This window comes from Sciurus carolinensis, chromosome 12 (assembly GCF_902686445.1).
Source record: "Sciurus carolinensis chromosome 12, mSciCar1.2, whole genome shotgun sequence".
In the NCBI taxonomy this organism is placed as follows: domain Eukaryota; kingdom Metazoa; phylum Chordata; class Mammalia; order Rodentia; family Sciuridae; genus Sciurus; species Sciurus carolinensis.
In genome coordinates, this window is record NC_062224.1 from 82,205,582 (window position 1) to 82,228,337 (window position 22,756).

A 22,756-nucleotide genomic window follows, 5' to 3' on the forward strand; every position below is an offset into this window, starting at 1 on the left:
AACTTTGAAATAGATATTATCACCATTTTATAAGTGAGAAACTGAGGTTCAGAGGTTAACTATCTGGCCCAACATCATACACTCACACCCAGGTCTCTCTCAGCCTGTTGTCTTCCTACTCTGCTTAAAGCCAGATGAAATGACTGGCCAGGGTGAGCTCTATAAAGAACACGGAACATTGCTGAAATAATAAAAAATATGGTACCTACTATCTCACATTTGCTCATAAGACACCTTACATTACTGTAAAATGTTAATTGCCTACTGAAATAGTATCTTCCAATGGACATTTTAAAACACACCTCCCAGGCACCCGCCTATCTCTGATGATATTTTGGCAACATAATTACAGCAACATTTCCAACTCTGAGTGCAGTCAGTTGACAGTGTCCGGAAGTTAGTGGTCTCCTTCAGCTAACACTCAGAAACTGAATAATGCACAGAACAGTGCTTTCACTGTGCTGTATTTTATTATCTAAATATAAAATCTTTTAATTTGGCTCCCAAGGAAATGTCTGACTTCAATTTTTTTTAAGCACTAGAAAGAAAACAGAAATTGCAGAAAAGTGAAGACAGTTTGGCCAACCAGAAAAGAATTCTTAAACATAATTTGAAAGTCTTTATGGTTATATTCATGCTTAGTTAAGTATGGATGACTAATACTATCTAGTTGTTGATGACATTTAAAAGAGGTAAATGAAAAATAAGTCCAAGTAAGTTTGAATGTTATGTCAGACTGCATCATCTTCATATGGTATGAATTCATTATTTTGAACATAAATATTTTGCATTATGTTCAAATGTGAGGTAGAGGAATGAACAAATAGAGAGTATTGCTTTAAGGGAACTCCAGGCTGTGACCTGCTGAGACACTCACATGTTTACCTGCCCTGGACTCTGCCCCAGCTGTCACATGCATAACTTCATGCAGAAATGAAGTGTTTGATTTTTAGAAACCTAAAGAAAGAGAAACTAATATGTAAAAGAACAACCGACCTGCCTCAAGTGTCAAAAACAGAACATTAGCCAGGTGCTATGGCACATGCCTGTAATCCTAGTGACTCGGGAGGCTGAGGCAGCCTCACAAGTCCAAAGCCAGCCTCAGCAACTCAGTGAGGTCCTAAGCAACCTAGCAAGACCCTGTCTAAAAATAAAAATAAAAAGGGCTGAGGATGTGGCTCAGTGGAAAGCACCCCTGAGTTCAATCCCTGGTTCCAAAAAACAAACAAACCAACTAAACAGAACATTAACTATGGTCTGTTGGGTGGCAGGCCAAAAACCAAACTGCCCTTTCATACAGGTTCAGAAAGATGGAGGGAGATGTCACTTCAACCCAAGGTAGTCTTGGGGTTGCCACTCCCAAGCTAAGTGTAGCCACTCATCTTTCACCCTGTGCTCCCATTCTGTAGAAGACAGAATGATCCATCATGCAACACACTCAGATGGATTGTTCTACCCACGGTTCTGTTTCTCTTGCGTGGCTCAGCACCTAGGTTATCTCCTTTCTGTATCAGGGTCAAAGTTGGCAGCCAGAATCCTCTGCAATACACCAGGGCCTTCCTAGAATTCTCCTCCAGCTAGATCCAACTGCCAGGCTGCCTTCTCCAAACAGGACATATTCTTACTCTTTTTCCTTCAGTAAGTAAGGATCCTGTTGTCCACTTTTGGAATGAGAAAACTTAAAAAACACATGGAAGATGGTAAACTCTTCTCTTGGGAAGTCTGAAGTTCCCACACACAGCTTCATTTTAAAACATAGTAATAATTAGGGGTGTCTATAGTTAGACAAAGATTTGGATCCCAGCTCTCTCAGCGTGTGACCATGGGACAGTCATGCTTTCTCTGTGGGGTGGTTGGGCACACGAAAGAGTCAATAAATAGATACTTTTATTATGATGATGATATAATGTGGGTTGATTGGTTGAATTAACACAGTGAGAAGAGAAATATTCAGAATATAAGAGTAGGATAATGTGAATGAACTGTTACGTGAAGAAGTTGGTAGACCCGGTACTACCCTGGGTTTGTTTACTTTTGGGGTTTTGTTTGTTTGGGGGTTTGTTTTTGTTTTGATACTGGGGGTTGAACCCAGGGGTGCTTTACCACTGAGCTACATTCCTGTCCTTTTTATTTTTTGAGACAGGGTCTCACTAAATTGCCAAAGCTGACCTCAAACTTGGTGTTTTAGTCAGCTATTTTGCTGCTGTGACTAAAGGACCCAATCAGAACAATTGTAGAGGAGGAAAAGTTTATTTGAGGGTTCACAATTTCAGAGGTCTTAATCCATGGAAGACCAGCTCCATTCCTCGAGACTCGAGGTGAGGCAGAACATCACGGTGAAAGAATGTGGCAAAGGAAAGCAGCTCACATGGTGATCAGGAAGCAGAGAGAGAGACTCCACTGGCCAGATACCTCCAATTCCCACCTCCTCCAGCCACATCCTACCACCTCAGTTACCAGTTAATCCCTATCAGGAGATTAATTCACTGATTGGGTCAAGACTCTCACAACCCTCCTCTGAACCTTCGTGCATTGTCTCACACGTGAGGTTGTGGGGGACACCTCATCTGAACCATAACACTTGGTGATCCTCCTGCCTCAGATACCTCTTCTCTGGGATTTCAGGCATGCACTACCGTGCTGCTAACCTGGGATTTTACTCACCCATGACATGAGGACAGTTGAAGTGGGGCACAGCTCTGCAGAGTGGAACAACAGCCAACTTCACAGAGAGGTCCCCACTGGGTACATGCACCATGACCCTGAGTCTGGCCTATCCTCTGAGGCTCAGAAACCTGGTCCGTGTAGAAGTTATCTCATGCCGGGAGGCTGACCCAGACCCACAACCCCATGGAAGCCTGTGTATAAGCCCAGATGCCAACCGGTCAGTGGGTGAGACAGACACATCGGCCTGCCAGTCACATCTGTTCCCCGGAAGCAAGCTACAAGGGAAGGCAAATGACCAGGAGGCACCTGGGAAGTCTGAAATTCTAACAGAGAAATTCGTTTTAGAACTTCTAAGTCTTATTGGTTGACTGCATGAGTCTCTTTAATAGGGACATCTAACAGAGGGCCAGCTATTCCTGGAAGACTCTGGTCCCTCTGCCAGACAGAACCCTAAAACATGTGGCAGGATTCTTGTGGAGTCTTTCTCTGCCTTCAGGCTCACTAACTTCCCTTCAGATCAACACTCCTTCTTTAGATATATTTATACCTTCTGTCAGTGTTGTCCCTTAGTATTTCTAAGAGCTGTGCATGGCCCATAGGAACAACAATCTCTGCTTCCTCATGTCCCAGGGAGTTTGAAGGACATGGGAAACTTGAACGGAATCCTTCCAGCTCCTTCCTTTGACAGCTGCTACATTGACAGCTGGGACCACACATGCAGTTGTTTAAACCAAACTTCTCTCTTGCTTTCCTCTCTTCTTTCCCTGGCCTTTGTTTGGAGTAGGAAGGAAGGTGTCCACACAAGGAGGAATGTGGCAACAAAATCAGTAAAAACTATAATTTGGTGTTTCCCCTAGACACTCCCAGCCTCAAAACTAGCGCTAGACTGGGGCACAAACTGGCAGAGGAGTGATCAGCAGATTGCCCTTTGAACTCTCTAGAGAGTGTCCTTGGAACTTTGCGGCACAGCTTTCCTGCTGAATGCTTAGCTAGGCCCTGGCCATTTCACCAAGATGCCTTCTGGGCTCCACAGCAGCACCAAAATGCTGTGATCATTGAAGGGAGTCTGCAGCATGGGGCTGGGGGACAGCTGTAGCCTCATAGCCTGACCCTTCTCTGGGTCCATCCCTCTCCTCTGTGCTGCAGGGCCACTGACCTGGGTCTTCACTTCATATTTCAAAGCATTTTTCCACTCTGTTCCTAGGACACTGGTGAATCTCCAGGCTCTGGAGCCCACATAAGTGATTTGAAATCAAGTTTCCAAGCCCTTAGGAGATGGCTTGGCACGAGGTCCTTTCTGCAAATGTTTGCTGAATTCATTCTACAGGCATCACCTGACATGAGTGACACACTAAGGTGCACACCAAATCCTCTGTGACAAAAAAAGTTTTTCATATTTTCCTAATCTTGAGGAAACAGATGATACAGAATGTGAGGTTTGACTTTTTTTCCTTTTTTTTTCTTTTCTCTTATTTTAAAAATTATTTTGAGTCAGGTTCCCCCTATCTTGCCCAGGCTGGCCTGGTACTTGCAATCCTCCTGCTCAGACTCTGGAATAGCTGGGATTATAGGTGTATGCTACTGCAACCTGGCCAGAATGTGAGACTTTCTACAAAACTGGCCTGGAGTCTTTAAAAAGAGAGTCAATATTATAAAAAGCAAACAAACAAAAGGTTAGGGAGTGTTATTGACTGGTATTGTCCAATAGACCTTTTGGGATGATAAAAATAGCGTAGATCCATGCAGTCTGATTAGTAACCACTAGCCTAATGTAGCTGTTGAGCATAGAAATGTGACTTGTGACTAATGAATTGGTTTCTAAATATATTTAATGTTAAATAGTGTAAATGTAAATTCTACATGGCTACTGGGTCCTTTATTAGATAAAGCATAGTCCTAGATTTCAAAGAAACTGAAGAAATAGAATAACCAAATGTCATGCATAAGGCACGATTGGATTCTGGATCAGTTGGTGGGGGAGAAATAGTTGAAAACCATAGATAAATGTTTTAGTCAGCTTTTTCAATGCTGTGACTTAAAGACCTGAGCAGTACAATTGTAGAGGAGGAAACGTTTATTTGAGGGCTCACGGTTTCAGAGGTCTCAGTTCACAGAAGTCCCGCTCCATACTGGGGCCTCCAAGTGAGGCTGAACATCACAGCAGAAGAGTGTGGCAGATGGAAGTGGATCACAAGATGATGAGGAAGCAGAGAGAGACTCCACTCATCAGATACAGAATGTATACCCCAAAGCCACGCCCCCAATGCCCTCTCCTCCAGCCACACCCTACCAGCCAGCCCTCAGTTACCACTCAGTTAATTCCTATCAGGCTCTCACAACCCAATCATTTCTCCTCTGAACCTTCTCTCATATGTGAGCTTTTGGGGGACACCTCACATCCAAATCATAACAATAAATATAAACGTAAATTACTTACTTGACATTATAGAACTAAGGGTAATTTCCTTTTTTAATTTTTTTGTAGTTGGACATCAGACCTTTATGTTGTTTACTTTTCTATGCTGTGCTGAGGTTGAACCCAGTACCTCTCCAGAGCTAGGCAAGCACTCTGCCACTGAGCTATAGCCCCAGCCCAAGGATAATTTTCTTAGGTGTGACTATGGTGTTTTGGTTTTGTAGGAGAATTTCATTTTTAGGAACTGTATGCTACCACATTTAAGGCTGGAGTGTCTACTATTCTCTTTCAAACGGTTCAACACATACACAAAGAGATAAAGCAGATATCATACAATGTTAGTAACTGGTAAACCAGTGGAAGGCATACTGGTATGCATTGTACTCCTCTTTTACCTTTTCTATGGGTTTAAAATTTTTTTGAAATAAAAGTTGGAAGCATAAAAGGAGAGGGGCAGATACCCATCAGAAGCGTGATGGTAAGAGAGCAAGGCTCACAGTTTGGCCTGGCTCCAAAGCACAGTGTTCCAAACATGCAGATGCAAAGCATTTGTTTGGCACCTTGTGTGTTTCCCCTCTCTTATTTATAACTGTCTCTCTGAGAAATCACAATCAGAATTGTAACTTAGTATGGAAGAAATGCACCTCCCATCTCCACCGAAAGAATGATAAAGTTACTGATTTGATAAAAACCCTTTGATTTAGGGGAGGAGCTGAGACTTGCCAGTCTTGACTCCCTGTGGTTCTAGGATCTAGTAGTTCCTCTCACAGATGACCAGGATCAAAGCCAAAATTGTGAAGTCTTTCTACTTTGCAACATGAGGGTTATTTATAAGGTAAATAATTATAAACTGGTCACATATTTAGGTGACCAAAAGTCAAATAGAATGTAAATCCACAGGTGATGAATAATGGCTGATATAAATACTCACAAATGAGTTGATGTTGAAGTCAGGTCTTAAAGTGCCATTTTTCAACACAGAGCCTGAACTGAAAATCACATGAGTATTTGCCAAAAACAGGTTCCTCTGGGCCCTACCGTAGCCCTACAGAATCAGAATGCAGAATGTCCGTATTTACCAAGTACCCCCAGATGATCCTTATGCATGCTGATGTTTAAGAATTTCAGTTGGGGTAAGATTTAGATGTGTGGAAAGAAACTTGAAAGTATTTTTTTTTTTTTTTCAGTTCTGAGAATTGAATCCAGTGGTCCCACTGAGCCACATTCCCAGATCTTTTTTTTTTTTTTTTTTTTTTGGTTTGAGGCAGGGTCTCACTAAATTGCCAAGGCTAGCCTTGAACTTAAAAGCCTGCTGCCTCAGCCTCCCAAATAGCTCCCATTATAGGCATGTGCCACCATGTTCAGCTAAAACCTGGAGTACTCTGATAGGTGAAGCATCCTAGACAAAGATACAAAATGAAACTGAGTATTCAAAGAGTATAAGGGACCTCATCTTGTTGGAGGAGGAAAATTCCTATTTAAGATCAGGTGAGATAAAGTTGGTTGGGGGAGGAAGGAAGCAGGTGCATAGAAAACTCTGACACCAGGCGGGGAGATTGACCAGTGTGGGGAAGAGAGTTGGTTGACAATGAAGGAACAAACAATGGTGTATATTTGTAAAGGAATGACAAGACAGGTGGATATCTGGTTTAGGGTAGTAAATTCTAGGACTACTACTAAGAGATCTATGCAGGGGAGGTAGAAACTAGTAGAAGACAAGGGTTACTTGAGAAACTATTTATTCAGGTTCACTGTAGCCCCAATTACTCATCTTTGATTATCAAAACTCTTCTCCAGCTTTGGTGTGTGAAGAACATTCCTCCCAAAAGTATCTTTTTTGTTTGTTTGTTTGTTCTAAGTAGTTATACATGACAGTAGAATGCATATTTTTCCCAATGGACCCTTATTTTATTTATTTATTTATTTATTTATTTATTTATTTATAGGCAGTGCTAAGAATTGAACCCAGGGCCTCACACATGCCAGGCAAGTACTCTACCACTGAATCACAAACACAGTTCCAGTAGAATGCATATTGCCACATCATACATAAATGGAATATAACTTCTGATTCTTCTGGTTGTATATGATGCAGAATCACACCCCTCCTGTAGTCAAATAGGGTAATAATGTCCGATCCAAAAGGATCTTTATGACTTGCTGCATATAGGAAAAGATGAACCAAATGGCACTTCCTGCAGTTACAAACTCAAGTGATCTCAGCTTGAAAGGATCTATACCAATCTGGCATATTTTGAGATGGCCTGTCTTATCTCCAGATGTGAGATGAGGATGCCTAAGGAAAGTGTCCTGGATAAGGAGCAGAGGGAATGGGTGGGAGAAATTTTTTTGAAGAATCAGTAGGTTGCGGTAACTGACTTTCTAAAAGGGGAAGGGGCTATAAATGGATGTATGTAAAAAGAAATGTTAATAATGCTCCAAGTCAGAAATCTATCTGGAGGGAAGAAATGATGAGACCAAAGTCAAAAATAGGGAAGCTGAGAAAAGGAGTTGTTTTTGCAGTAACATAGTGTGAGGGAGGCTGTAGTCAGACATCTCAGTGGGGATACCTTTTCGGCAGTTGAACAGAATTGATTGGAGATAAAGAATAAAATAGCTGGGCCCTGTGGCACACACCTGTAATCCCAGCTGCTCAGGAGGCTGAGGCAGGAGGATCTCCAGTTCAAAGTCAGTCTCAGCAAAAGCAAGGTGCTAAGAAACTCAGTGAGACCCTGTCTCTAAATAAAATACAAAATAGGCCTGGGGATGTGGCTCAGTGGTTGAGTGATCCTGAGCTCAACCCTGGTACCAAAAAAAAAATAAATAAAGTGAGGACAAAGAGAGATGTTTGAAGCCAAAGGCAATTCCCTAAAAGAGTTCATAGAATGAACAACTCAGGAAGAAAGAGTGCCTCTCTATCAAGAGCACTGGGTAGGATTTCATGGTGTTAGGCCCTGGGTTGTTATACCACAGCCCCAAGGTTCTCTTCCTCTATTCCTCAGAAAAACATTGAAAGTGGACCTCATTTTGCTTGTCATGGAACTCATGTCTCACTAACACCTACTTATATGACAGGCCGATCAGAAAAATCACAGGCTGAAAAATTAAAATTATTTGCCAAGTTGTAGTTTTATTATTATGCAGGAGCAATAGTAGCAACAAATGGAGATGTGTACTCAAACTGGCTTTCATCTAGAATGATATATGATTAGTATACAGCTATAGGGATTATGGAAGTGTGAATGAGGAACTGTCTCTTGTTTTTGCCAGTCTTTATTGCTATGGCCAATTATTAAGTGTTATAACTTTTAGTGTGAGTTTTCCTAAGGGTTAGTCTCATGGGTCAAGTTTCTCTGAATCTGCCTGGCATAGAGTCATACGGAAAATATGAGGCCATGTTCACAAGGTCCTAGACTTGTCCTTCTAATTGAAGGAACAGGAAATGAACTTCTTTTGGAGCAGGATGGATGAGGCTTGGGTGTTTCGTTTGTTCTTTTGTTGATTGCGGTAGTCGGGGTTGAACTCAGGGGCGCTCTACCACTGAGCTACACTCCCAGCCTTTTAAAACTTTTTGAGACAGTCTCGCTAAGTTGCGGAGGCTAATCTTGAACTTGCAAGATCCTCCAACCTCAACCTCGCAAGTAGCTATTATTACAAGTGTGTGCCACCAGCCCAGTGTCAGCTTGGGCTTTTATTAGTGGAATAATTTTTAATCTTAACACTATAAAACGTTTAAAGATATGAGAAAAGTATCTGGGTATAGATTTAGGCAGGCGAGATCACATCGAATAAATTTCCAGGGGGCCGGAGATAAAGCTCAGATGGTAGTGCTTGGTTCAAACCCCAGCACCAAAGAGAGAGAGCGGGGTGGGGGGGGAGAATGAATGGATAAACAAATTCCTGAAAGGATCTTTACCGACCTACAATTGTTTTAAAACGGGATTCGGGAAGGTTGAAGGTTGAAAGACTTCAAACTTAGTGGGTTTTCCAAAACAAAAGTAGTGAAGAAACTACATTTCCCAGGAGGCCTGGCGTCAAGTGTCCGCACCCGGCTAGCTCTCTTCTCCGCGAAGTACGCTGGGAAATGTAGTTCTCGGGACAGACCCGCACGTGACGCTTACGTAGGAAGGCAAGAGGCACTGCGCTGCAGGGCAGGACTGGGTCTGGGGTATCGAGGTGTGGGCTACACCTTTTACCTAATTTGTTGTGTGCAGTGAGGGAAGGGCCGCATCGTCTGTCCCTTAGCCGTATAATAAGCTGGCCCGCGCCCAGGCGCTGCCTGGAGCCTCTCGGGGGAAATCCCGGTGGGTTTGGCTCGGTGGTACGGGTCCGATTTCTCTGCAGTCGGGTCAAGCGGGGGAGAAGGTGCAAACCGCGGAGCTGGAACTGGAGCTGGAGCCCGGCGCCCCACCCAGGTTGCGGCCGCGCGGGGAGGAAGCGCACATAGGTTTGGCGCAAAGTTTCCTTTTCTGCTTTCTCGTCAGAGCAGTTTCAAAGGGCGGGGGTCTGAGAATGCCTCACTTTAGTTTGAAGAGGGCCCAAAGCCAAAGGGATTAAAATAAGCAACTTCCCGCTTCCCGAAAACGCTCACCCTGCTAGCCATGGGCAGCCGAGATCACCTGTTTAAAGTGCTGGTGGTGGGGGACGCCGCAGTGGGCAAGACGTCGCTGGTCCAGCGATATTCCCAGGACAGCTTCAGCAAACACTACAAGTCCACCGTGGGAGGTGAGACGTCGCCAGGCGGAGGGGCGGGCAGGACCCGGGCCCCCACGAGGACCCGAAACAGGGACCCAAGTGGGGCGGGTGGTGTCCGTGGATCCTTGTTGGGGTCAGGAAGTAGGTGTCTGGGATCCTCAAGGGAGTAATTACCGAGTTTTAGTTTGTATTCCTCTCTTGGGTCTCCCCAGCCAGGTTTTCTCAGTCGGAACCGACTGCCCGGAAAGAGGGCAAAGGTGTAAAGATGAAAAATGGGGGAGAGTCAAAGTGAGCAGTTGCTATTTACCGCCGGCGAACTGCGAACTCCGCAGCCTTCCAGCAGTCCAGGGCCAATCTGAAGAACAGAAGCAGCTGAGACCCTCAGTAGGGCCGGTTAGGTGCCAGCGGGGGCTCTTGCCCGTCTTTTCACGGGAGGTTACAGACAGCTGTTGAAGAAGGAACAGAAGGATTTAATATGGCCTTGGGAGGAGAATTTAGGGAGCGAACTGGTCTGAAGGACTCAAGGATCGGGGGAGCATTGGAGACACAAACAAGCCCCCGCCCCACTCCACACTGTCAGATGCCCATCAGAGCTTGAGCTGTGTGCTTTCTATCCATTGATCGCTTAAATAAAGGTAACCTAGGGATCCTTTAAAGAATGTGAGGAATTCTTCAAAGTAAGTAAAATATACCCGTTCTCTGACCTATTTTCCCACCCCTTTTTCCCTCACACTGGGGAGGAGAGAGAGAAAGGGAGCACTAAGAGTTAATTCATTTCTTTCTCAGTGCAGCCTTGCTAATCAACTGAACAGTTTGTTGTTTTCTAGAGGTAGAAAAGCCTTTTTGTGCACAAAGCCCTGGGTTCAGTCCCCAACATCTCACACACACACACACACACACACACACACACACACAAAGCCTTTTTGTTAATTAGAAGGTATTTAACTAGGAAGAGCTGGTGATGGAAAGAATAACTTAAAAACCTATCTCTATTAAAATAATATTCTGGACTGAAGATGTAGCTCAGTGGTAGAGCACTTGCCTAGTATGTGCAAGGTCTTGGGTTCATCCCCAGTAACCCCCCCCCACACACACACACACATATGTACACCCGATAACTTTTTTAAAGAAAAAAATTTGTACTAATGTAAATTTTGAAAATGTGTCCTGGTGTTCATATGAAATTCTTTTCTTTTTAATTAATAACCACCTAGTTTGCAATTAAAACATCCTCCTTATGAATATCCAGCAACTGGGCACATTCCTGCAATTCCAGCCACTCAGGAGGCCAAGTCAGGAGGATCACAAGTTCAAGGCCAGCTTGGGCAACTTAGCAAAACCCAGTTTAAAAAATAATAATAATAAGGGCTCGGGAGATAGCTCAGCTGGTAGAGTGCTTGCCTCGCAAGCACAAGGCTCTGAGTTTGATCCCCAGTACTGAAAAAAAAAAAAAAATATATATATATATATGTATATGTATATCCAACAGAATTGTTTAAGTTTCAGACTGTTTCCTGACCATTCTGCCGACTGCTCCTAAGTACTGTGAATGTTCTTAATTCATAGATTTAGGTTAAAATGTCCTGCTAATTCATTTTTATGAATTGTTCTAGTTTTCCCGTAGCAAAGAATATAATTGGCTCTGGCTAATTTTTTTGTGTTTATCCTCAATTCCCCCTGGCTTTTATTCCTAACACAGATGTGGAAGAATATATTTACAAACCTCAGGAATTATTCTCTTTCCTTATTTAAAAGCTTCCTCCACCCCATACTTATTCATCCCTAATTCTTGGAGTCTCAGCATCTCCAGATTTGGTGGTAGGTTTCAGCATAACTCTTAAGCATCATCTACATAGTATTCTCTTCTTAGGAATCTTGGGGACCTTCTCCATTTATTACACTCATACCTGGAGTCCTACAGCCTTATGGATGTAGAATTCCCCAGGGTGGTTTTCTCATAATACAATTTGATTAGAAACCAACAGTGAAATTGAATGTGGAAGGTAGAAAAGGGACCATGTCCACCTCATTTCCTCCATCTTCCCCGCCCCACTCCTCCCTGAGAAAATCCCCTAAGTCTCCTGAAACTGTTTAACTTGAGGATAGTTGAACTCATAATCACTGTCACCTTCTGACCTCAGACTTAGAGACAAGTAGTTTCAAATAAATTGGCTTGACAGGAGGGGAAGAGCTGGAGATACCTTTGGAGAGTATGAATTATCTGTCCCACACTTAAGGTACAAGTGTGAACTCAGCTTAATGAGGGCTTACAAATTCATAAATGGGATTGGAGTTGCATGTCTCTTGGGTTGTAACTGCATTTGTGATCTGAGTTTATCCCTGGAATTTTTCTTTTTTTTTTCTTTTTTTCTTTCTTCCTTTTTTTTTTTTTTTTTTTTGTACTAGGGATTGAACCCAGGGGAACTTAACCACTGAACCACATCCACAGCCCTTTTTATTTTTTTAATTTTGAGACAGGATCTCCCCAAATTGCTTACAGCCTCTCTAAGTTGCTGAGGCTGGCCTTGAACTTGTGACCCTCCTGCCTCAACCTCTTAAGTCACTGGGATTACAGGTGTGCACCACTCACTGTGCCTGGCCTATCCCTGGATTTTTTAACAGGTAAATTTTATTAAAGTTTAATAAACATATCTTTTCAGTGGATTTTGCTCTGAAGGTTCTCCAGTGGTCTGACTCCGAGATGGTACGGCTGCAGCTGTGGGATATTGCAGGTAAACTGGGAAGGCCAGAGAGGAACAAGGGAAGAAATATTGGTTTAACCAGCAAAATCTGAGAAAAAAAGTGGGGGGCAACAGAACCAGAATTTTTTTTTTCTGAAGCTGCAATGATTGAGCTGCTCTGAGAACATGTGGATGGAGTAGACAGAGCTTTTGCAGATTTTTTTTTTTTTTTTTAGATATTTTGCCCTGAATAAATGAAGAGCAGTCTGTATGGAAGAGTTTGTGAAGTAGTGGGTTGTCCAGACCCTAGGTAGATGCTTCCACAGCAGAGGGTGGGTGCTTTGTGTAGGTTTTCAGCTGACCTTAGAAGCAAGATCCCCAGAAAATAGAGACAATAATAATAGCGAACCTGTATTATGTGCTACCATTCTTCTAAGTATTTCAGATTTATTGATTCATTAATTCTTATAGCCCTATCATAAAAGCTTTTATCTTCACTTTACAGATGAGAAATCTGAAGCACCGAGTCTGATTTGCTCAGTCACATAGATAACAAATGGCAGAGCAGGGATTTGGACTTAGGGCAATCCAAGTGTGGAATCTGCCTTGTAGATAATTGGACTTAATAATGATAGAAAATCCAAAGTAGAAAGCCAGGAGTCCTCTACCACCTATATGCAAACTGCTTTCACCCACAGTGAAGGAAGGACAGGCAGGGCATCACAGAGGGCACTAAAAGTGATTGTCAGGGTCACCTTCTTGAGAGCTTCTTTTCTCCCCAGGGCAGGAGCGCTTCACATCTATGACACGACTCTACTACCGAGATGCCTCAGCCTGTGTTGTTATGTTTGATGTTACCAATGCCACTACCTTCAGCAACAGCCAGAGATGGAAACAGGACCTGGACAGCAAGATCACACTGCCCAATGGAGAGCCCCTGCCCTGCCTGCTCTTGGCCAACAAGGTACATGGCCAATCTTAAGAAAATGAGGGGTAGAGGGGAAGGGAATGGGGTGGGGGAAAGGGAAAAAAATAACAGAATGAATCAAACAACATTACCCTATGTAAATTTATGATTACACAAATGGTATGCCTTTATGCCATGTACAAACAGAGAAACAACATGTATCCCATTTGTTTACAATTAAAAAAAAAAAGAAAAAGAAAAAGAAAATGACCTCTGATTCTGTGGTCAAAAAGTGAATCTAAAATGTTCTCTGATCGTGGGCCTCTGTTTCCCCTTTCAAAGTTGGCAGAATCATCTCTACTTCTTTCAAGGGATATAGAGAATGTGACTTTCTTTCTTTCTTTCTTTCTTTTTGTTAATAATAATAAATATTATATTAAAGTATTATATTCTTACAATTTACCAAGAGTTATACTAATTGCAATGTAGACATTTAATGAACTGTCGTTAAATGGATATGCCTATTCATCTGCATTTGGAACAATAAATAAATACAGAAATAACCCCAGGAAACTCCCTGGTGATCTTTCCTAACCACTATTCTCCTTTTCCCCAAAGGTGACCTCATCCTAATTCCTAATGTAACACATTGCTTTTGCCTCTTTGAACTTTACGCATAAGGATCACATGGCATGCGGTTTACTGTGTGTCTTTTGCTCAATGTCACATTTGTGAAATTCACCCATATCGTGGGTGAATGGGTTAATGCAGCAAAAGTTTACACACTTTCATTGTTCTATAGCATTTCATTATATAGATGAAAATTTATCCATTCTATGATAGTAGAATGAATCAGATATTATTACCCTAAGTGCATATTTGATTACATGACCTGTGTAACTCTGCATCATGTACAACGAGAAGAATGTGAAGTTATACTCCAATTATGTATACGTCAAAATACATATGTACTGTCATATATAACTAATTAGAACAAATAAAAAGAAAAAACAAAAAAAGAAAACTTATCCACTCTAGAATACATCAACTACTTGGTTGTTTCTATATTTTAACAATTAAACTATAGCTGTTTTACATGTATTCTGGTCCAGTGTGTGTATGTATTTACTTATTTTTCCATTTAACTCACCATTTATTTTATCACTTAGTCTCCTTTTTATCATTTATTCTATTTGTTCTTTTTTTAGTTGTATGTGACAGTAGAATGTATTTTGACATATCATACATGCAGAGTATAACTTTCCATTCTCATGATAGAACATGATGTGGAGTTACACTGGCCATGTACTCACATATAAACATAGGAAAGTTAGGTCCAATTCATTCTGCTCTTTCCCATTCCCATTCCCCATCCCTTCCCCCAAGGGAGAACGTGACTTTGGGAACAATGTTGACTGCAGAGTTTAGATACTGATGTTCTTAGCCAGTGGTGGAGAATTGTTTTAAGCCCAGATGTATCTGTGGTATGTTCCTCTTCCTAGGAAGTTTATAGTGTTGCATTTTATGTATTTTCTTTGTTAGTGTGATCTGTCTCCTTGGGCAGTAAACCGGGACCAGATTGACCGGTTCAGTAAAGAGAATGGTTTCACGGGTTGGACAGAAACATCTGTCAAGGAGAACAAAAATATTAATGAAGCCATGAGGTGAGTAGTTCATGCTGACCTGGGGACAGGCAGAGATTTACCCATCCTCTACTGTGGCCCTATGTACCATGTTTTCTTGCTTTTGAGCAAACAAGAACAGACTGAGCCACCGGAATGCCCACTCCTGAACATCAGTAATACTGTCTTCTCTCCCATTATGACTGGGGACCAAGGACTTTTAAACCTATAGCTTTATAGTATGTCATCTGCTAATAAAATTGTCTCTACCATATCTCCTTTTTCTCCATCCAGTTGCTCAGGATTTTTTATTTCTTTTTGCAGAGTCCTCATTGAAAAGATGATGAGCAATTCCAGAGAAGACACTATGTCTTTGTCCACCCAAGGGAACTACATCAATCTGCAAACCAAGTCCTCTTCCAGCTGGGCCTGCTGCTAGTAGAATTTGACTTGTTTCCATCCCAGTTCTAGAAGGTCTTTCCATTTATTCCCATTGGGCCCACCCAGCAATTTCATTAAGAACATTTGAACTGTCTCCTGCCAGTGATCCAGTAAGAAGGGCCATTGTGACTTAAAAATACCCCTGGGACACGTGTATTTCTACATCCCCTGGATGTTGGCTCTGACTTGCTCATGTGGCCCAGTCAGTGACTTCTATGTAAGAATGATCACCTCAATTTGTGATCTGGAACTTTGTGGGAAGAATTAGAAATTAAAAGTCAAAATTCTCTGCCAGGTATAGTGGTGCACACCTGAAACTCCAGGGACCTAGGAGTCTGAGGCAAGAGGATCCCAAGTTTGAGGCCAACCTCAGCAACTTAGCAAGACCCTGTCTCAAAATAAAAAAAAACAAAAGAAGGACTGGGGATATAACTCAGCAGTTAGAGCACTTGACTAGCACAAAGCCCTGGGTTCAGACCACAGTACAGGAGGGGAAAAAAAAAAAAAAAAAAGAAAGAAAGAAAAGAACAAGAAGTACTTGAGGCCAGCATGGACAACTTGATGAAATCCTGTCTCAAAATTTAAAAAAATTATAATAATGAGGACTGAGGGGTATAGCTCAGTAGTAAAACACCCCTAGGTTCATCCCAGTAATGTAAAAATAAATAAATAAGAAGGACTGGATTTGTAACTCCATAGACTGCTCCTGGGTTCAATTCCCAGTAACAAAAGGAAAAAAAAACACACACACACATAATGGTCACCTACTTTTGACCTTATTATACCACTTGTTGTATGATGATACCATGTTCAGATTGAGAGGAAAATAAAATCAAATGTCTTTTCATAGGTCATTGCTTTCAGATTCTGTCCTGAACATGGAATGTAAACATCTGATTCTGGGATATAGAAGGTGGAGGCTGAACATCTATGGTTTGGGGGCTACTGGTGGTGAATCATAGTCACTGTATTTTTGAAACTTCTAGTCATGATTAATTTCTCTCTCAGCTTCAAAAAGAGTCAAGCTTTTAAACTGCCTATCTTGTGTGATGAGAGCATTTCTTTCCACAAAGAAATTAATCCACCTTAGGATTTTCTGAGGTTTCTGGGTTAATGTTCTGAGGCATGATGCTGTGAGTATTGTCAGTTGGCTTGCTCTGAAGGAGGCTTGTTCCTTGCAGCTTTGAAGAATCTGAATGGAAGAAGAAAGGGGCGAGATTAACAGAACAGAATCCACTGCTTCAACTTTAGGAGCAGTGTGATTGGCTAGCACTTAGACATAAAAAACAAATATTATTTACAGGCCATGGCCTGGGGGTGGAGAGCGGATAGATAGAAAATCATTAGGTAATTTAAGTGCTAAATTGAGCAGAGTTTTTAGTATCGAGTCACTTTCTAGACAGTTTAACTTGTTCAATTCTTCCTAAGATAGTGATTTACAACCTACCCAATGTTATGCATATTCTTAGTGAACTCATAGGCCTGAAGTTCTTTGATAGACCTTCAGTAAGTGTCCTAAATTATTTGATTCCCAGATCTGGCTCATCAGAACCACCTGGGAAATTTTTTTAAATTTAATGTTTTAAGATTTTTAGGGATCCCAGTCTCAAATCAGTGAATCAAACTTCCCAGTTTGGCAATGTGTTGTTCTTGTTAAAACTTCCCAGGTGGGTCCTAAATGACCAGATTTGGAAACCATAGCTGGAGAACTTTGTAAAAATTGAGAGTCAGGTCTTTACTATGTAAAGAATCCTGGGTTTGCTTGGCACGATAGTGCATGCTTGTAATCCCAGAGGCGCAGGAGGCTGAGGCAGGAGGATTGAAAGTTCAAAGCCAGCCTCAGCAACTTGTCAAGGCCCTAAGCAACTCAACGAGACCCTGTATGTAAATAAAATACAAAAAAGGACTGGGGATGTGACTCTGGCTAAGCACCCTGGGTTCAATTCCTGGTACAAAAAAAAAAAAAAAAAAAATCCTGGGTTTGCTTTTGTTTGGTTACTTTCCAGGTGATTCTCATACACCCAGACTTTGAAAGCCATTGTCCCTAGGAAGAGGCCAGAAACCAAATAAAAGAAGGACATAGTGGGCCAAGCCTTCAGTGGTGTATTGTTGATTTATGGTGCAAATATTGAACCCAGGGTCTCCCACATGCAAGGCAAGAACCCTACCTCTAAGCTACATTACAGCCCATTTCTTATTTTTCTTTTTTGGTATTGGGGATTGAACCCAGGGCTCTCTACCATTGAGCCACATTGCTAACCCTTTTTTAATATTATCATTTTTTTATTTTGAGACAAGATCTGATTAAGTTGCTCAGGCTGACCTACAACTTGCGTCCTCCTGCCTTAGCCTCCCAGGTCACTAGGACCATAGGCCCTGTGCCACCGTGCCCAGCTCCTTGTTGTATTTTAGTGCCAGTTAGTATAATTTGCTTGATCTTTTAAGACCTTGAAGTTCTTTTTCGTATTACCATTTTCAGGTAAGATTTTGATGACAGTGATTCTGAAGATAATAGTGGAGTAACAAATTCCCTTTATGTGTAGAGAAAATTGATTTTTATTCGCTGGCTTGAATCCCTGCAAGATCACAAATAAATGGGAAGTAGGTCTCATATTCATGGTGGTTAGTAGTTATTGGCCTTTAATGTCAGTTTGTTAAGGTGCAATTTTATAACAATAGTTCAAGAATATTGTAGAAATAGAGATTTTTATCTTTATAACCTCTGTTTTAAAGGAAGATAAATGTTCTGTTTTCTGTTAATTTGCTAGTACCAGTGCTTAGGTCCAGATGCCTAGTACCAGTTCAGAACTTGATGTAATACCCCAAATACTGCTTGGAGATGGGACCATTTTAAACCCAAATATGTTTTCTTTTCCCATTTCCTGACTCAGGATTTGCCTGCTTTTTTGAACATTGCTGAAGGCTGGCCTGCCAGCCCTTCTGGATTTTTTTTCTCCCAACTGGTGAATTATAGGCCTGAAAACCATTAAAGAAGGAACTGAAATATAAGTAATTCTACTCTATGCCCCTATCCATAAAGAAAAGGCACCCACCTTGATCCCAGCTACGTGGGAGACTGAGGCAGGAAGATCACCAATTCTAAGTTCAGCCTGACAACTTGGCAAGACCTTGTCTCAAAATAAAAGAACGCCAGGCATGGTGGTACATGACTGTAATCCTAGCAACTCTGAAGGCTGAGGCAGAAGGATTGCAAGTTCAAGGCCAGCATTAGCAACTTAGCAAGGCCCTAAGCAACTTAGGAAGACCCTGTCTCAAAAAATTTTATTTAAAGGCTGGGGATGTAGCTCAGTGGTAAAGTGTCCCTGGGTTCAATCCCTGGTACCAAAAATAAAAATTTTAAAAAGATAAAAAACACTGGGGATATAACTCAATGGCAAAGTCTCGCCTAGCATACCAAGGGTCTGTTTTTAATCCCCGGTACCATGGGAGGTGGGAAGGAAGAAAAAAATATTTGCATGAATGGAAATGTGACCTAAAAATAATTAGGTCATATCATTGGATGCTACCTCTTTGGTAAAATTGTTTAGAACATGGACATTTTTGTAGTCCCTACCTAGAGACATTTCTGTGTTTGAGTCAAAATGTCCTCTAGTCATTCAGCTAATCTTTGGTCCAAAAAAAATTTAAAAAGTCATAAGAATCCTCTACAGGGTGTTCTGAGTAACCCAAGGAAGGGTTGAGAACAGAGCTGGGGGACGATGCCTGCCCCACCTTTGTTGTTTGAACAGAATAGCAAGTGACCAAATAAGTAGAGACAAAGCCATCATAGGGCAGGGAAGGCCCTCAGCAGTACTAACGATCCAAAGTTGGCCCAAAGCACTGGAATCCAACACCTGATTCTGTACAGGACTCTTCCCTCAGATCCTCAAGCTGTATATCCTCTTATACTATCTTTGAAATAAGAAAGCCAACAGTTCTTCCCATTTTCCGTTTGAGGGAACAAATGTCTCAAAATTTGACTGACTGAAAGGCAGCTGGTTGCATTTGTAATAAAGCCAAGGCATGACTGCACGTCTTCTAACTCCCCATCTCCATTCTGTCATTTAGGTTTCTGGGAAACATTTGGTCTGGAAAACCCATTTTAGAAAATAAGCCCAGACATTTAGAGAAATAGAACTGAGCCCTTTGGGGTTTGAAACTCTTGGTTTGTATAAAGATGACTTTTGAGAACATGCTCATATGTGGTATAGTGGCATGTGGTTAAATTGGGGGCCAAATTCAGTGCAACCTGAATAGCATGCAGCGTACACGTGTCCTGAGATCTTTAATTGACAGACTCCACTTACTAAGATGTGTCACCATGTGCAGTGACTGTCATTTAATTTTGCATGTCACTTTCCTTATTTGCAAGTGCAGGAATTTTAGCAGTCATTCTATTTTCAACTGTTGCTGCCAGTCACTGTGTTAATATGCCTGTTTGCTGTAAACTACATACTCTCCTGAGCACTTCACATGGATAATTTTTATTTCGCACTGACCTTATGAGATAAATATATGAGAAAACTGGAGCCAAAAAATGACTTCTCAAAATTGTGATTTTTAAATTTAATCAACTGCAGGAATAGATCTTTTCTACCCCTACACACTGCCTTCTGCAGTGTGTGTGTGTGTGTGTGTGTGGTGGCATCCTTGAAGTTTTGTCATTTAACAAGTTTTCAGTGTGGTGGAAAGAGTAACATGTTAAATGGGTAGATACATTTTCCAGTACCTTTATGATAAATATGTTTAAACTTGCTCATTAAGGAAATGAGAAGGAAGACTCCAAATTGCCCATAGCTCCACAACCCAACCAAGACCTCTATTTTTATTTCAGTACATTTGCTTTCAGTTAATTTTTTAATGCAAAGATTTTTTTTTTGTTCAATTGTTTTCATACTTGAAACATTTGATTGCCTGCTATTTATGTATCTAGGGTTGCAGCAGGAGTTGTAGGAGATATAAGATCTGTGCCCTAGAAATCCAAAGAAGAAGGAGGTCAAGAAAGAGTTCTTAAAGTAGGATTCGAGATAGATAGTGATTGAGGAAAGATTTCAGGTTGGGCACAAAGGGAGCTTAAAATGCTCATGCAAGTTTGGAAAGTGGCCAACAGACCCAAGGGTTTGTGTTAAAAACAAGGTTAGAAAAATGATTGGCAGCTGTGTAGGTGATTCATTTAATCAATATGGCATGCCCATTCTGTGCCAGATACTTCTTTAGGTAGGTAGGATGCAAGGCTGGAGAGGAGAAGGCTATTGTCCAGGAAGGGTGATCAGGAAGCAGAGGGACTGAAAAGAATTGTGTCTCAGAGTCATAAGTGCCAAGTCTTTACGTCTTAGAGTGGTAGAGCTTGAGAAGAGAGATGAGGAAAGCTTTATGAAAGACAGGACAGCCACACTGAGTAAGAAGTAAGCCAACTGGAGGGCTATGGGAGGAAATGCATTTCAGAAAGGTGGAATAAAGGGAATGAAGGCACGGGGAAATGTACAGCGCAACTTGCTCAGAAGGTAGTGGATATTCATCACAGCTAGGGCCGGAAGTGGGCTGTAAGGTTGTATTAGTTTGTCCAGGCTGCTGTAACAAAGTGTTAGACTTGGTATATTTTTAAAATTTTTATTTATTTATTTTTTTAGTTGTAGGACACAGTACCTTAATTTTATTTATTTTTATGTGGTATAGAGGATCAAACCCAGTGTCTCACACATGCTAGGCAAGTGCTCTAAGGGCACTAATGCCACTCAGGAGGGCTCCATCCTTATGACATAGTCACCTCTCAAATATCTCACCTCGATACACCATCACACAGGATTAGATTTCAACATATGTATTTTAGATGGGCACAGTCAGGCCATTGTGAGGATACAGGTGAGGAAAGTGGGGTGAAATAAAGGAGATCTTTGCAGGCCATGCCAAAGCATTTGGACTTCATCTTGTAGTACCAAGTGAAGGGATGTAGTACCTATGAAGGGATTTTTAAAAATATTTTTCTTATTGAAAAATACATAAATACTATTTTTAAGTGTCATATTTAAACACCTGTTTTTTAACCTAATTTTTCTGGATGTCATAAGTCCAACATGGTCTCACTGGGCTGAACTCAAGGTGTGGGCTGGACAGCATTCCTTTCAGTTATAGGGATGCACCCTTTTCTTGCTGCCCCTTTTCTTTGGTTCATGACCCTGTTTCTTCATCTTTGGAGCAGAAATAACTGGCCATTATTTCTCGTCTTATCACTCTGGACTTTTTGGACTCCTTTTCCTATGTTTTTTTTGATTGTTGGTTGTTGTTATTGTTGTTTTGTGGTGCTAGGGATGGATCCTAGGGCCTTATGCAAGCCCTCTTCCACTGAGCTGAACCCCAGTCCCTCCTTTTCCACTGTTAAGGACCCCTGTGATTCCATTGGGTCCACTTGGATAATCAAGATTAATTTTCCATCTCAAGATCAACTAATAAGCAGCTTTACTTTGCCCTCACATAGCGATAGTTTCTAGGAATGAGGACACAGAAAATTTTCAGGGATCATAGTGTTTATGACAGATGGAAAAACTAAATAGTAGAAGGGGTAAGAAACTTGTGTAGTTTGTAGTAGGACCAAGAATAAAGACTGTTTTTTTTTTGGTAATGGGGATTGAACTCAGGGGCACTTGATCATTGAGCCACATCCCCAGCCCTATTTTGTATTTTATTTAGAGACAGGGTCTCACTGAGTTGCTTAGCACCTCACCATTGCTGGCTGGCTTTGAACCCGCAATCCTCCTGCCTCAGCCTCCTGAGCCACTGGGATTACAGGCATGCGCCACTGCACCTGGCCAAGACTTTTAAAAAATTCAAATAATACAGATTTTTTTTAAAAAAGGTGATAGGATTCTGTAATTTCATCTCTGAAATAAAACTTAAGAGATTGAATATTATTATAGGTATTTCTCTACATATACAGTCCCAGCTGTGAACCCCTCCCCCACCCAAAAAAAAAATAAGAACATGCTCATATATGGCTTTTGGCAATTTGCTTTTCTCTTTTGCATATATGTGTGTGTGTCTGTGTGTGTGTGTCTGTGTGTATATTTTAGTTGCAGATGGACACAATACCTTTCTTTATTTTGTTCATTGTATGTGGTGCTGGAGAACCCAGTGCCTCACACGTGCTAGGCAAATGCTCTACCACTGAGCCCCAACCCCAACCCCTACTTTTCTACATTTCTCTTTTTAATGTATCTTGGATATCTTTCCACTTAAGAAGACAGGGTTCTCCCTTATTCTTCTTTGCTACATAGTATTGTATGGAGGTCTTATAATTTATATATCTAGTTACCTGTCATTGGATACTTGG

General features: G+C 41.5%; 1 protein-coding gene across 8 annotated transcripts; it reads left to right on the forward strand.

Annotated features, from left to right (window-relative positions):
- Positions 1-9,194: 9,194 nt before the first annotated feature.
- Rab29 (RAB29, member RAS oncogene family) lies at positions 9,195-15,814 on the forward strand. Of its 8 annotated transcripts, none has more exons than XM_047521556.1 (6): positions 9,196-9,808; positions 9,991-10,455; positions 12,439-12,510; positions 13,247-13,423; positions 14,909-15,030; positions 15,313-15,814. In XM_047521556.1, the coding sequence occupies exons 4-6, from the start codon at positions 13,262-13,264 to the stop codon at positions 15,425-15,427; spliced, it is 399 nt and encodes a 132-aa protein (XP_047377512.1). In that variant the 5' UTR covers positions 9,196-9,808; positions 9,991-10,455; positions 12,439-12,510; positions 13,247-13,261; the 3' UTR covers positions 15,428-15,814. The 8 variants fall into 8 exon arrangements, with proteins under 8 accessions (XP_047377507.1, XP_047377508.1, XP_047377512.1 ...); XM_047521555.1 differs by lacking the exon at positions 12,439-12,510 and adding an exon at positions 12,257-12,400 and having other exon boundaries at positions 9,197-9,808; positions 13,242-13,423; XM_047521553.1 differs by having other exon boundaries at positions 9,197-9,808; positions 13,242-13,423.
- The last annotated feature ends 6,942 nt before the right edge of the window (positions 15,815-22,756 follow it).